We start from the raw sequence: 15083 nt of genomic DNA, 5'->3' as shown, positions 1-15083 counted from the left end.
TGCCAACATGGCTGCAGGCTTCCTCTCACCTGCTGCCCGGGAGCCGCTCCCTGGCTCCAGCACCCCCTTCACCTCCCGATGGGAGGAAATGAGCCACCCTTCAGGATCGGTGTGCGGCCAGATCCTGCCCGGGGAGGGACGGAGGGAGGGAGGGAAGAAGGAAGGGAGGAGTAGCGCCTGCTCACCGGCGCAGCTCTGGATCTTCTCCAGGCCATCAGCAGGTTTACTGAGCCGCCACCCTGCTGGGGAATGCACCTGCCCGGGCGAGAGCCGGCCCGCACCGCACCGGGAAGGGGAGCCGGCAGGAGCGCTGCTCCCTGGCAGGAGGTGCCGGAGGAAGGGAAGAGATTTTCCCCGGGAGATCCCTTGTTAGCTCAATCCAGTGGGAAGGAAAGCCAGGATAGACCATTGCTGCCAGCCAGGAGCAGGGCACAGCGCTGGGCTGTGGCGTGCGGGCAGCGCCTGCTGCAGGTGAGTGAGCCCTCCCCAGGACCCGACCGTGTGCGGGAAGGGCCGGGTGCTCCATTAGGAGCTGCTGGCAGGTTGGGGGGAGGCTTCGGACCTACTTTGTTAAGTGATTCCTCCTCTTGCCTCCACAGCATTTCTCCCTCATGCCATCATGTTTCCTCTTGGTACATAAGGCCTGGGAGCTTCTTGCCTCCTTGGGTCTTCCAGGCCTTCCTCAGCACTGGTGCATCAGGACAGGCTCCATGGAGTCAGGATGATGGATGCCTGTTGTGCATTCAGAGAGGAAGGGTAACCATGAAACTTTATAACGGAGCATGCCAAAGCTATCTAGATTTCTGTAAAAAGCTGCTGTATGCTGATCCTGTTACAACAAGCCTTTACCCCCAGGTCTTCAAGGAAGGGACGGTCCACCATCACCCAGGGCTTCCTCAAAGCTTCCTTAATGATGTCTGGTAGCAGGAGCACTGGTGGGACAGATGCTTACTTCTGGGAAAGCATAATCCCGCTGGCAGGGCAGAGAGGGCTGGCTTTCCTCACAGACATACGTTTGCCTGGATTTTGAGCAGCCCTAGAAGAGCTGTGGGAATTGGTGATGTAGGAGCCAAAGGACTGTGGATCTCTTGCTAAGATTTTGGGTGAGACAGATAGATGCCACATAAAACCTCCATTACTCCAATTCCCTCTATCCTCACTCCAGAGAGGGAACCTTCCCACACATCCCAGGGCAGCAGCATCCCTGCTTGCAGGGGTACAGCTGGGTCTTGAGCACCATGACAATCAGAGCTTCAGATTTGTGTATTGGCAGTAATTCAGGTGTAAAACAAGATATATGGGCTTCATTCTCCTTGCACCTTCTAGGGAGTTAATGGATAGGATAGGATAGGATAGGATAGGATAGGATAGGATAGGATAGGATAGGATAGGATAGGATAGGATAGGACAGGACTGTTGCAGTTGAAAAGGAACTACAGCCATTCAGGGCTGGCCAAGTTAATACCAGAAGGGTATTTTCCAGCATTGGGAGACTGAAAAAAATACACAAAAGCGTGGGAAAATGTGTATGTCTATTATGGATTAGAGGTTTCTGGGAGGCACCGAGTGGTAGCAGGTCCATCCCAAACAGACTATGGCCAGATCTAGCCAAGAAGCAAATAAGCTGTGACAGACTGGAAAAGCAGTGGACGGAGATGGCTTTTATCTGTTTGAGATTGTGAGGCTCTGTTTGCTCTCATCTGGATTGCTCATGGAAATAATTTATGTATTGTTATTTTACAGCAAATTTTGCCAGGCTCTCCTAGTATCCATGATGCTTACAAAGTTCACATAGCTGTATAAAACCTTTCCAGGGCTGTAAGTGCTGCAGGAGCCTGACCCACTCCAAAGGCTTCCCCTCATGAACACTGTGGGTAAGCGATGTCAGGTGGTCTCCCCTGGGCTGGGGGAGAGCAGGGAAGTGAGGAGTATTTCTCAGCTGAGCTGTACATGGCTTTGAACTGAAACTGTTAATTAACATACAGTCTGTGGCCTGTCAGCTATCAGTCAGACACTTAAAGTACATAAGTAAACAAATGTATATACCATTCCCAGGCAGCCAGCAAGCGTCTCCCACACCTGCAGTCAGGAGTGGCCAGACATCAGTTGATGATGACCCTTGATTCTCAGTTAAACATTGACAGTATAGGGGAAAAAAAACACAATGAAAAGGAAAAACACGAGCATTTTTGTTTTCCTGCATTCCCAGTGCTTTCCTGTCCTTCCTCCCCAGCTGCCAGCCAGCAATGGGGAAGGACAGCATGTCATTTTTTTTCCTGAAATGTGACCTGCAGTCAGAAAGCATTGTATGACTGGGCTGGTCTTCTTTTTTCTCTTGCATAGAGTGATAGGAGTACTGAAGGTGCTGGATTCAGTAGTAAGTAAAAGGTAGAGATTAATGACCTGTGATATTATCAGACTGGTTAATCTGGTGGGCCAAGGGGCTTAAGCTCCCACAAGGTCTGTGTTACAGTCTATCCCAGACTAGGTAGCCCAAAGAAGAGCTACAGAAGGGGAACTGCTGTGGAAAGGCTGTCCTCCTCCTTTGGAGAGAAGGATCCCTCAGAGAGAAAGATGTGTCTCCACATTCCTTCCTTTCCCTCGATCTGATCTGGGCAAACTGTTGTGCTGAATAAAGCCAAGAAACCCATAAATCATAGTTGTGAGATTAGTTTCACCTCTCCTCCAAGGAGTGGCAGCCCAGAACAGGGCTGCTTTGGTTTAACATATGAAGACCGTCAGATTTTTCATAAGGGCAATGCAGTCATGCTGAGGAATGGGAAATTGTAGTTAGCTTTAAGGAAAATTTATCCATGGTGAGGATGGTTAAACACTAGAATGATCCCAGAGGGGCTATGTATCCTCCACCAACCCTCAGATTCTGGAGAAAGTGTAGATGCTAATTTTATCTTTATCTCTCAGCTTTTCTTGAGCAAATAAAAATAAAATTGTTAAATTTTTTAAAGTAACATGAGAATACAGTGCTGTAGCTTGATCTTTTTCACTGCATTTTCCCTCACTGTGGTTTGTGCAGTTGTGGCTTTTTTGCTTACTCTTTGACTCACAGCTCGTGTGTGCAGCTTCAGTCAAGCAGCAGAAGACCGCAGACTCTGCACTTCTCCAAGCTTTATGCTTTCTTCTTCCAAAAACTTGATTTAATCTACTAACCTGCTATCTACTAGACTCACTTGTTTGCTGATAGGAGGAGGTATGGCTCCTCTGAGCTTGGGGAAGGAAAGTAACCAATAGAATCAGAATCATAGAAAGTTAGGGGTTGAAAAGGAACTCAGAAGATTGCCTTGTCCAATCCCCAGGGAAGCAGTGCTTAGAACCAAGATGTTTTGCATAATCTGGGGAAATGTCTCCAGGCTCAACATCTTCTCACTCCTCCACTTTGAAAGTGCCCGTGACATCTTCACCTTCTCAAGGACCTGTGCCCTGGGCTCATGTGGACAGTGCAAGGTATCTGCTGTCTCATGCAAAATCTAAATGGGTCCCAGCAGGCACAAATCAGCTTACCAACCACAGCTTTTTTTTTCCTCCCTAATTGATGCCTTCTGATTGTTCTAGCTCTAGCTAAGAGCTGCAGGTCTCTCATGGGCTTCCAGGTAACTATACCCTCTGGAGCTTGGGTTTCTGTGTCCCAGCCTACTCCTGGCCCAAGCATGAGCAGCCATGCAGGGGGATGGCACAGTGTGAAGTGCCCAGCACAATGGGTCCCTGGGTCTCGTGGTGGTTAGAGACTTCCTGGACACGTGCTGCCAGCTGGCAGTGAGCCCCGAGCCAAGTCCAGGGTGACCTCATGCTCCATCACAGCCGGGGAGTGACTCAGGAGGAGCCTGGCCTGACACTGTCAGGCGGTGTCTGGTTCAGGCACCTCCACGCTATTGTCCTCCTCCCCTCACCCTACACTGGCTTGTCCCCCATGGAGGGGATTTTGAAGTGTTTGCTGGAAACAAAACCAGTGCCATAAGGGGATGCAACCTCTGGAGATAGTCTAAGGATGTAGAGAGCTGTGGGAGGGAAAAACCTTGGTGTGTATGCAAAGCTGCTATGCATGGAGGTCACAAATCACCCCTACGTGCCCATGATGAACCCAGAGTCTCAGTGCTGAGCAGAGGAGGGCACAGAGGCAGATGGAATGTGTTTGGCATGGGCTGATGGGCTCCTGGAGAGCCATTTCTAGCAGGCAGGGTGCTGTGTGACTGTTCCTTCATCCAGGAGAAGTGACACAGCTCTGACACAGGTGATCTGCATCAGTTCCTGTCCCCACCATGGGCTTCTGTGGGGCTCTGAGTGGTTTGTCCATGATGGCTGTGGGTGTGTCATCCTGTTTGGGAGGTTGCTGGGGAGGCAGTTTGGGGATCTTCAGAGTCCATCCCATGTCTCAAGGGCTCAATGATACCTGAAATGCTCCTGCACCATCCCCAGCACATCTCCTTGCTTTGGGTGCCAGCTGTGCTGGGGGGACCCTTTGGTGCTCAGGGACCAGCTGGAGTACTCACATGGTGGAGCATGACTTCATGTGAGAGAAATGCAAGTGGTTTCCTCTCTTGGTGTAAAACTGTACCCAGATAAGTGTTAAGGAGGGCTAGGAGGCTAGGATGCTGTGGGGATGGTGAGCCTGTGAAGCCAGGTTGCAGGGTAATGAAAGGTGCTGTGTTGAGGGGTGCCCAGCTAAACACAGCAGCATGGAGCCTGCCTCTACCCTGCAGCCACTGATGCCCTTCTGCTTCCCTCTGGTGATGTGGTGCTTCAGGGACCAGGTGGAGCAGAGAAGAAAGCAAAATTGCAGGGTACCGGGTCCCAGCTGTGTGATGAGCTCTTTTCAGGGAAGTGCTGAGACCACTGGAGATGTAACCATTGCATTTCTTTAGGCAACTTGGGAGGGAGGACTGACAGTGGTGCAGGAATAGGGACATTGCTGAGGATATGCAGCAAGTGCAGCCTTACTGTTCCAACAACTGGACTGGAAGGGTTAAGCCCTGGTCCTGACCCCCACCTCCCCCACTCCTGCTGGCCAGCAGAGCCAGTTGGTGACAAGAGGCTGATGCTGATGAGGGAACATGTGAAGCTGAAGCTGTGAATGAGGCTTTATCCCAGGAGGGACCTGCCTCTGCTCTGTCCCTGCCCTGCTGCCAGCACCAGCTGCAGGCAGAGTCCTGCAGGCAGCAATGTGCCAGTAGCCTCAGAGCAGGGCACAGGGGGCTGGGGAGGCAGGGGAGGCAGGGGGCTCGCCCTTGGGGCAGGCTGATGTCCTCCTGCAACTCTTGGAGGTCTCCTGGGAAGATGTATGTGGCTGATCCGTGCTCCTGTGCATGGGGCTTTTGTGAGGGAGGCAGGGGAAGGTCTGCAGGCCAGCCTGGAGCAACCAAGGCCGAGGGTTTGGCAGGGGATTGTTTGGTGCAGGGGAGCAGGATCTCTGTTTAATGATGTCTTCTCTTCTTGACTCTTTCAGATTAAAAGCACAGGAAAGAAAGGATGCAGCCCTGGTTGTTTCCCTACTGTGTTGCACTGGGAATGCTCCACCATGTCCTGCAGCTCTGACAGGTGGGTGGGCTCACCCCCAATGCATGGACCATAGCTCTTCATCTGGCCCTGCTGCAGAAGTGAGCTCCAGCAGGCTCCAAAGAATGAGACAGAGGCATTCCTGCTTGAGAAATGCAGCTGCCTTCACAACTGCTGCTGTCTTGACCCTCCACTTTGCTGTAAGGGTGTAGATTCATCTGTACAACCATCCCACTCTGTCCCCCCCCATGCAGCCACCCACCATGCCAGAGCTGGCAGAAATGAGCAGTCCCCGCACCCCTGCAGATGCAGACCACATCCAGAGAAACATCTTGGAGGAACATGTGGAGCTTTGGTGGTTCCAGGACCCAAAGAAGTCCATCCTGTGCTACGGGATGGCTGTGGTGCTGATCCTAGCTTGTGGGATCGGGGGCATCATCCTGCTGTATAGCACGAGCAGCCGGTCTGGGGAGTGGCGGCTGGCTGTGGGCACCACACTCTGCCTCCTGGCTCTGCTCGTGCTGCTGAAGCAGCTGCTGAGCTCTGCAATCCAGGACATGAACTGCATCCGCAGTCGGGACCAGATTGAGCTCCTGAAGAGCGGGGGCTTCTCGGATTGCCTGGTGCTGCTGCTCAGTGCCCTGGTGCTGCTGGTCTGCGGAGTTGTGCTCACCATCCTCTCCACCACCACCATGCAGCTCAGCCCCGCACGGCCGCTGGCCAGCATGTTCACCAGCGGGGTTGTCCTCCTGACTGCTGGCAGTGCCATCCTCCTCTGCCTGCTGCTCTACCTTCTCTGCACCTCCTGCCACCAGGGTGCTCCTCGGACCCTGGAGGCTGGCGAGATCCGCGTCTTCACCATCTCCGGCCGCCTCACTGCAAACAGGAGGCTTCCTCCCACCTCCAGCATGGCCAACCTGATCTGACCCAGGACCCCCTGCATGAACCTCACTGGACATGACCCATCTGCAGGGCTTATGCCAGCCTTTCCCCAGGGAAGGATGAGCATTGTGGTGTGCCTTGTGCTTCTTTTGGAGATGACTGGCACGTGCTTTGCCCTGGGCTGACAGCATGGCAGGGACTTGGGGTGCCTGGGTGGGCTCTTTGACCTGGTTCATTTAGAGCATGCTGCTGGCCTGGATGGTGTTTTTCTCCACTAAGTCTCCTGTGACAGAGGCTGCCTGCCCAGCTGTGACCCCGTCACAAAATCCAGGTGAGCCCATCCCATACCTCTGGGGACCCCAGTGCTTGCTTCAATTCCTGCAGTTCCCAGGGCTGTGTTTGTGCTCTCCTGGCACGAGAGGCTGCGGTTGTGGGTGGTGCAAAACCACCCTGTGCTCTGTGCAGAGACACCAGCTTGGACCCACGTCTCAGCTGGCTCCAGCACTTCATGCCTCTGTACCCATGAAGATGTGTACACCCTGAGCATGCTGCGATGCTCTGTGCTGTGCATCCCCTCCCTCTCAGCCTGCGGGGCTCCTGAGCAAAAGTAAAGCCTGTAACAGCTGATGAATGGCAGGGAATATTCTGTGTGTCAGCAGGCATGCAGCACAAGTGAAGGACACTCAGAGGGAGGTACAGCTGCAAGGGCTTCTCCCAAGAAAGCACCTGTGTGTCTGTGGAAGGGTGGGATTTGCACGGGATTCTGTGTTCTAGAGCCCTCAGTGTGACTGGACCTTACATTAAATGCCCTTTGTATTTGCAATGCCAGGTTCTTTTCCAATATCACATTTCTGCAGGCCAACATCTTTGTAGTTTATCAAAAAGGTGAATAGAGTGTTGGCTTCAAGGTCCTGATAGGTTTTCAGTGCTGGACTGTGTGTCAGGGCTCTGTTATCACAGCTGTGTGCTTCAGCCTTGTGAGCCACAAACAGCAAGGTGCAGTCACTGGGGGATGGTGATGGGATGCCCAAATCCCAGAGCTGGGGCCACTGCCTGTCAAGGGCATTGTGAGGGGCAATTGCTGTCACCCTTCAACAGAAGATTCCCAAGCAGAGGAACCTCTGCTCCCACAGGAGCACTGCAGTTCACACTGGTCTCTGCCTTTTTCCCCACTGTTTCTGCCTCCCACATGCTGCAGCTGCTGCAGGGCAGAAAAGTTCTGCTACTGCTTGAGCCCTACCTGGAGCTGTTTTGTTGTTTTATCTCAACAGGTTTTATCTCTCTCACTGAGGTGCCTCTCTCAGAGGTAGACTAACAACTCACCCCCAGGAGCTTTTCCTGTGACTTGAAGCTAATTTACCTGTCAAAATTCCCATTTGCTTTGTAGACCTGCAGACTATTTTACTGTGCTTTCCATGAACACAGATCCTAACCTCTTAGGAAAGCTGCTTCTGGGCAGCTTCCTCTTCATCTCTTTGTCTGCTCCCACCTCCCTCTCACCTGAGCTGCTCTGCCTCAGACATTATGTTTGCTCATTATTTGCTGAGTTCCCTCTGTAATTGAACAAGCCCAAGCTATTATTGATTGGTGCCTGGTAGCAAATCTATTTGGAAGAGAACAGTAGCTCAGTCCCTGAGTAACAGCACGAATCACCTGGAGGCGATGTCAGAGATCAGCATCAGTGAACCTCACCATGTATGTGATGGACAGTGAGGGCTTCATCCCTTCGCTGCTCCAGGCCACACCATTCTGATGCACTCATATTGCATGAGGGCACTTCTGTATTCATCTATTCTTGCATTGCTCCTGCTGACTTTCCTTCCCCTTGAAGCCTTGGATTACTTCCCCATGGCAGAACATCCTTTTGGATTTTCTTTTCTGGATCTCTGCTATTTCTGCATGTTCCTCTGACACTTTCACATCATCCATAGATTTTATTAAACTGTTGTTTCCCCGTCTCTCTGCATCACTTCCCTTAATCTGCCCAAGAATTCAGAGGATGTTACTAAGCTAAGATCCTTCTGTGCTACATTCCCTGCAAAGCAAAGAGCTGTCCTTCCCCTTCAGGCTGTTTGACCTCAGGTCCAGAAGGAACCCCTGTGCTTACACAGGGAGAGATAGGCCAGAGATGGACAGTTTTGCACATGACCATTGCTGCTGCTCTGCACCACCTCTGCCTGCATCAGTGCTTTAGTGGTTATTCCTGGATCCCCCAACCCACAGGTGTGAACAGGCCACAGCTGCCTGCACACCAGCTGTTTTGCACATCTGGGCATTTCTCTGAAGATGCATCACTGTGAATCCTCCTCTCCATAGCCCCTTCAAAATGTGCCCCAAGTGCCCATGAATAGTGCCTTAAAGGATGCTTGGGGGCCGTGCCAGCAAGCTGAGGAAGTATCAGCTATGAACCGGCTGTCCTCGTAGGTGGCAGTGTGGGTGTCTGGCTGCCCAGTGCCCAGTCCCGGGCTCACCTCCTGCAGCAGCAGTGCTGGTTTGCTCCTTTCTCGGTTCCCGTGTTGTGTGTGGAAATATGTAATAAAATGTTACAGAAGCTGACTGTGTTGAAGACTGATGCTTGAGTGCTGGCTCCTCTGCACAGCAGGAGGTGGCAGAGCCGTGCAGAGCTGGCCTCTGCTCATGCTGAGCTCAGGGCAGAAATCATGACAGCCCAGGCTCCCTCCTGTGTCTGTGGTTTCGGCTCATCAGCTAGCGTGGCAATGCCACCACAGCCCCCCATCTGCAGTTGCTTATTTCCTGATATGCAACTCCCACCTCCAGGTGTGTGCGCATCTCCTTCTGCTTGAGAACCTAGAGCTGATCCCCCTTACTACCGCTCTGTGAACCCAAAATCTTGCCGTGCCCTTGAAAGATGCTCTAGAGGGTGCACAAAAAGCCTCCCGAGTTATGTCAGTGCCAGATGGTTTGTTTACAGAGAAGCTGTTTAGTCCTGCGGTAGAGCCTGGAACCAGTCTGCCTGCATACCTCCTACTGCTGCCATCTGCCAGCAGCAACCTCTGCCCTCGAGGCAGCTTCCTGGTGGGACCCTGTCTTGAGAAAGCTCTTCCTTTTCTGCTCTGACCCCCTCGTATTCCCAGCTCTGCGTGCCAGATGCATTTCACCCCCCTCTCCTGGGGGCAGCTGCCAGGCTCCTGACCACTTGAACTGGAGCTGCCTGGAGAAGGGGAACAGGGGCTGCCATGGGACTGAGGCTCCCCGCATACCTGAAAACCAGCCTCCCAACAGTCAAAGTAGACAAAAACCCACCACTAGGTACTGAGGGATGAGATTGAGTGAGATTCTGGATAAATAATTCTAACTAAAATACAATTAAGCAGTTGTATTTTTAAATCTCTTTTAAGACATCGCTGAGACCAAAAGTAAAATACTGCATCTCGTGAGAGTTCGTAAGATTGAAAAGCATACTGAAAGCCCAGAAAATACCTTTCAAAAAATAACTGAAAAGCATCTTCCCAACTCTCAGGTTTAAGTCTCCTAGATGGCCTGAAATATATTAAAAATTTTTAAAAATTACAGCATAGATTGCATTTTCACAGGAAGCTGTTAAGATGAGCCCCAGAGGCAAAACATGAGATAGTGACTGCAAAATTAAAGCTTAATTTAGAAATTTAGGCACTTAGGAGCAAAAACTGGCAGATCACTAAAACAAGCCAGTAGGTTTCACTCTGGCTTCAAAGAGCAAATTCCCTCTCTGGAAGGTGCTTTAACTCACTGGCCTGTATCATCCAGTCAGTGCCTAAACTGTTTGTCCCCTGTGGATTACATTCTCTGAGGTGTATTATTTACTTCTGTATACACTGTGCTCTATAAATATCTCAATAAGACATAAAAGGGCATTTTACAGTGAAACAGAGGTTTGAGGATGGGGAAATGAGCCATGTGGCAGAACGGCAAGAAATGCTGTGGTGGTGCTTCATGCTCTAGAGTGTGATGGAGACGTTCCTGGGCTATCAGGGGCAGTAGTGACCAGGCTGTGCCCTAGGAGATCTTCCCAAGCGAATGGTACCAACCCTGTGAATCACTTACTAAGGGTGAACGCTGCTGCTGTTCCCTGCTTTTAACTCCAGCGTGACCCATGCAGGCACAACCTGCTACAGCAGAAACAACATGGAGTTACTCATGTCTCATGAGCTGTTTATCGTACCACAAAGATGACAGGAATGCAAAAATTATAACATTGGTATAACACCAGGCTTAGAGATACAGACAGGACTCTGTAATGGCTGCCAGGGGACAGGGCTGTCTCGCCCCAGTGCACGTGCCTGCCTGACACCACAACTGGTGCTGCCAACAAGTTTGCTCAGCTCCACAGAGCTGGTCTGGGAAATGTGTCTTTCTACCATATCTTGCTGGAGAGGGAAGAGAGAAAATTGGGAAGGATCACAGCTGGAAGCAATGCTAGAGAGATGTGCACAGAAACCCTGTGATGATGCACCAGGGCTGCCTGCAGCAGATCAGGTAACAGATTTGTTTGCACAGCAGCAGTTGTGCCACAGACCTCTTCCCTCACCATCACAGTTGAAAAGGAATGTATTTATGGCCCTAGAAAACACATACAACAAAAGCCACACCCCAGCTGTGGGGCTGGAGGTCTGCTTCCGGCTCTGCTGCTGGGAGAGCCCCAACAAACCATCACAGGTAGAGCTAAGGTTAAATCATGCTTCAATCCCACCCTGGAGTTGACAACACATTGAGGGACACAGCAGAGGTGGGTCTGGCTCCAGAGGGAAGCAGGACCAGTAGCTGAGACCCTGCAGGAAGAACCAGGGCAGCTTCCTCTTCCCACCCAACCAGGCTGCCCAGGCACAACAGGCACCATCTCCTTCAGCTTCAGCATCTGAGCCAGGTTGGGAGAGCAGCAGTCAGTCCAGTGTCCTGTGCCAGTGCAGCCCCACTGACATCATGCTGGAGCACTGTCAGGATGGCTGCCTATAGTCTCCATCACCACTCCCAGCTCACTCCCTCTCCTCCTGCTCTCCACCCCTTTTCTCCTGCTCCACCCACATGGGTCCAAAAGGGCACGTCCCACTGAGGGAAGGTGGGAAAGGGCAGGAAGGGGACAAAGGTGGCAGGGACAGCAAGAGGCCACAGTGGTGGTGGACTGCAGGCTCAGATGGAGAGATGCAACTCCCGCTCCTCTTCCTCTGACAGCTGCTCACTTGGCTGGATGTAGTTGTCCTCAATGAAACCATCATCATCCTCAGCTTGCAGATCAGCAGCACCAGGCATGGGGTGGCTCTCACCACTGCCATCCTCCATGGGGCAGCCTCCGATTGAGCTGGTTTCAGGCAGCTGCCGGTGGCGGTAGCTGGCAAAGTGCTTGTGGAAGAGCTTGCACTTGGCAGCCAGTGCGATCAGGATGGAGATGCCAATTGCTGACACCAGGAATCCCACCAGGTAAGTCCAGCTCCTTCCCCCCTTCCCAGAGGGCAGTGTGGTGGCTGCAGTGAAGGAAAGGCACATCAGGGCATGGTGGGTCAGCCTGTGGAATACCTGGTACTCCTCAGCATCTAGTTCCATGCATGCCTGTGGCATGTAGCCAACACTACATTGCTCTCATTAGGAGCAACATAAATGCTCTTCACTGAGGTGTAGTAGCTACCAAGGGTGAGTACACACTGTGGGGAAAACTGCCCAACAGCTGTCTGATACTGCTGCCTGTCACTGTGGACCCTGTGTTCTGCACGGCCCTGTGGCATCTGCTAACTTTTCTGTTGCAAAGTCAGCAAACACCTCCAGGTGGTGGCCACCCACCCACTTCACCAGCAGTGGTCAGGCAGCCTGAGACCCTGAGACTGCAAGGCAAAGGAGGGGGTCTCCACCTGCAGTCCCTCTGGGGTGATGGAAGGCAGGAGAGAACCAGACCTTATGGACACACCCCCATAGCTCACAACTTACTGTTGCTTTGGGTCTCTGTGATCTGCTGCACCGTGCTCGCCTCCCGAGGAAACCGCTGCTTCATCTGGCAGCCCAGGTCCTGGGAGTCCAGAGCTGCAACCTCCCAGCCCCGCAGCCCTGGGGGTGATGCACAGGTCACCTGCACAGCTGGGAGACACAAGGGCTAAAGGTGAGACTGGGGGTCTTCACCCATTCCCCCCATTTCAGAGAAGGTGCTCCCTGCTTGCTCCTGGGTTGGTGGAATGCACTTCACGGTGCTCCTGGCTCTGCCCTCCAGCATCGCCAGCCCTCAGCATATTGAAAAGCACAAGCAAATAAAAAATTCTGACTAATAAACTATGCAAGTGTGTGACCTTATTACAAGTCTCCTTTTAACTGGATAATGACAATTTCATGGACACTAACAGAAAACCCACTGCCACAGGGTGGCTCTCACCTGGGAGCCAAGCTCAGAAAGCTGCAGCCTGATTCTGCTCCACAGGAGGAGCTGCCAAGTGCTCAGCAGCTCCTAAAAGTAGGGTCACTGCATGTAGATACATAAAGGTGGATTTACATATTTCCCAGAAGAGTGGCTAAATTATCCTGTCTGCTGTTCCTAGAAATATTTTATATCATGTAACTTCAAGCAAGGAAATTAGAGGTTTTCATTGTATCACTCCACAGGGTGGGAGAGGTCCATGGAGAGCCATCTCAAGGCCTGCCCAAATGTTGGAGCAAAGGGATTGAGTGGGACCCTGCACCCAGGGTTCCTCCTGCTCCAGACATGCCACCTGCCCCCCACCTGCTCACCTTGCCTGCGTTGTAGCCACTGCTGCAGAGGCTGCATGGCACAGTCACAGACCCAGGGGTTCCCTTCCAGCTGGACCTGGGGGACTGCCTCCATCAGCTGCAGGCTCGAAGTGTTCACAGAGACCAGTTCATTGTGCTGCAGGTCCAGGTGGAAAAGAGCCTTCAGCGGTAGGAAGAAAGGGACCTTAAGCTCGTGCAGATTGTTATTTCTTAGGAGCAGTGTGTGCAAGTTTCCCAAGCCCTTGAAAGCATCCACGTGGAGGTAGGCGATACTGCAGCTGCTCAGGTCCAGCAGATGCAGTGCCTCAAGGTTGGAGAAGATTGCTGGGCCCAGTGCCAGCAGGGCATTGCTGGAGAGGTTGAGGGAGTGCAGGGAAGAGAAATGCATCAATAGAGTCCCGTGATGGGGCACAACCAAGGAGTTGAAGGAGAGGTCCAGACTAGTAATGTTTCTTGGCAGGGAGCTTGGAGCATGCAGGAGGTTCTTCCTGTTGCAGTTGGCCCATCCCTGGGGAAAGAGATGCTGTCTGAGATGTGCTTTCTGTGCAAGAGAGGATCTCTAGATCTCTACCCAGAAATTCAACTGTCTTAGTCAATTACCCTTGCAGACTTTGGAAAAACAAAGCCATAAACAGCTGTAAAAAACACATGAGCTGCCAGTTTGGTGTGGGCCAGGACAAATGGGAAAAAATGGAGCAGGGCAGCCCAGGACTGAGAGCAGCCAGCTGGAAAAGGGGAGAGCTCAGACAGACAGGGTGGGTACTGTGGGACCATGGCTGGGCAGTGATGGGCTCCTGCTTGATGCAGTGTTAGGGCCCTGCAGGCAGATATGCCATGCTATAAGTTTGCTGGGGGCTGCAGTCCCCGGTTTTGAGGTCTGGCTGCTTTCCAGCTAGCTGCACTTTCTGCTTCTTTGCCTCTGGGGTGATCACCTCTCCTTTTGTCCTGTTCCTCCACCCTTCCAGGGCCTGTTCCTCCCGTCAGGCCCTGCTGTACCTGGCTTGATAGAGAAACAGCTGTGCCCTTATAAATCTGGGCTGCAGAGGACAGGGTTATAATGGGGCTGAGCCACAGGGGCACTGCACAGGCCTCATAGAGAGCTGGCCTCGGGCAAGCTGCAGAAAACAGCACAAATGTTTTAAGGGTGTATCTGAGATCTTGGTGGGCAGCCCTGTGCTGTGCCGTCCACCCATGACAGCCACTTTTCCCGCCTCCTTCCAGCTCCTGCCCCTCACAGTCAAGCTGATGGCTGCAACACTTGTCTCCATGGGATGGAAGAGTTGTATTCCCTATTCCTTGCCATGTGCTCGGGGATCCCTACAGTCAGCCTGACCTGGCTCAGTCACTGCATAACTGCATGGGAGAAGGAGCTGGGGGATTTGCCTCGCTGCTGCTCACCATGCAGCACCCCTTATGTGCAGCCACATTATGGCCGCAGCCCACAGACTCCCCCAGAGCCAGAAACACCACAGCTCCTCATGTCTCAACTTGTGCAGAGAAGGCGCTGTCCCGCACATGGTGCCACCACTCTAGCCGTGCTGGCAGGACACCGGCCACTGCCCACACCAGAGCCCCCTCGCCCCCCTACCTGGTGGCGGTCGAGGCTGCAGGGGTGTCCCATCAACACGGACCAGGCGCACACGAGGCTGCAGACCCCGAGAAGGCGGGCAGGAGCCATTTGGCTCCAGGAAACTGCCAGCCAGAAAAACAAACCTCAGGGAAAGCTCGGAAGCCGGTGGAGCCGGCTGTGCAAGGCGAGGTGTGGCCGCGACGGCACGGCCCTGAGCCACCGCCGAGCCCCGCGCCCCCCGCAGACCCTCAGCCCCCCGGGAGCGGCCCGGCTGCCGCCCGGCCCCGTTCCCTCCCTCCCTGCCTGCCTCCCGCCCGCTGCGGGAGGGTGAAAGGTGGCAGCACCGGTTACACATTAACAACCACGCCCTGCTACCACCCCTCCACCCCGCTGCCACCCGTGACGGGGGGCCGGGGGA

The 15083-nt window shown here is 53.0% G+C and overlaps 3 protein-coding genes across 3 annotated transcripts in view; 1 reads left to right on the top strand and 2 right to left on the bottom strand.

Annotated features, from left to right (window-relative positions):
- The window catches only part of HYI (hydroxypyruvate isomerase (putative)), a 199374-nt gene that overhangs the window by 54953 nt on the left and 129338 nt on the right, over window positions 1–15083 (bottom strand). The window lies entirely within an intron of this gene.
- On the top strand, window positions 187–8946 carry TMEM125 (transmembrane protein 125). Its single transcript, XM_071750419.1, has 2 exons — window positions 187–471; window positions 5459–8946. Exon 2 carries the CDS (start codon window positions 5757–5759, stop codon window positions 6432–6434), a length of 678 nt encoding a protein of 225 aa, XP_071606520.1. The 5' UTR covers window positions 187–471; window positions 5459–5756; the 3' UTR covers window positions 6435–8946.
- C8H1orf210 (chromosome 8 C1orf210 homolog) lies at window positions 10526–14969 on the bottom strand. The gene is made up of 4 exons (XM_071750412.1): window positions 14684–14969; window positions 13096–13603; window positions 12307–12453; window positions 10526–11849 (listed from the first exon to the last, which is right to left on the bottom strand). The coding sequence occupies exons 1-4, from the start codon at window positions 14771–14773 to the stop codon at window positions 11518–11520; spliced, it is 1077 nt and encodes a 358-aa protein (XP_071606513.1). The 5' UTR covers window positions 14774–14969; the 3' UTR covers window positions 10526–11517.

This window comes from Heliangelus exortis, chromosome 8, assembly GCF_036169615.1.
Source record: "Heliangelus exortis chromosome 8, bHelExo1.hap1, whole genome shotgun sequence".
Lineage (NCBI taxonomy): Eukaryota > Metazoa > Chordata > Aves > Apodiformes > Trochilidae > Heliangelus > Heliangelus exortis.
Note: the sequence above shows the minus strand (reverse complement) of the source record. Positions and strands in the feature narration are given on the sequence as shown.

Excerpts from the sequence above, each read along its gene's own strand:
- TMEM125 (XM_071750419.1), top strand. The coding sequence starts at position 5,757 with ATGCAGCCACCCACCATGCCAGAGCTGGCAGAAATGAGCAGTCCCCGC.
- C8H1orf210 (XM_071750412.1), bottom strand. The coding sequence starts at position 14,773 with ATGGCTCCTGCCCGCCTTCTCGGGGTCTGCAGCCTCGTGTGCGCCTGG. Across the intron at positions 13,604-14,683 it reads GCAGCCTCGACCGCCACCAG|GGATGGGCCAACTGCAACAG; the intron begins GTAGGGGGGCGA and ends CTCTTTCCCCAG. Across the intron at positions 11,850-12,306 it reads CACAGAGACCCAAAGCAACA|CCACCACACTGCCCTCTGGG; the intron begins GTAAGTTGTGAG and ends CCTTCACTGCAG.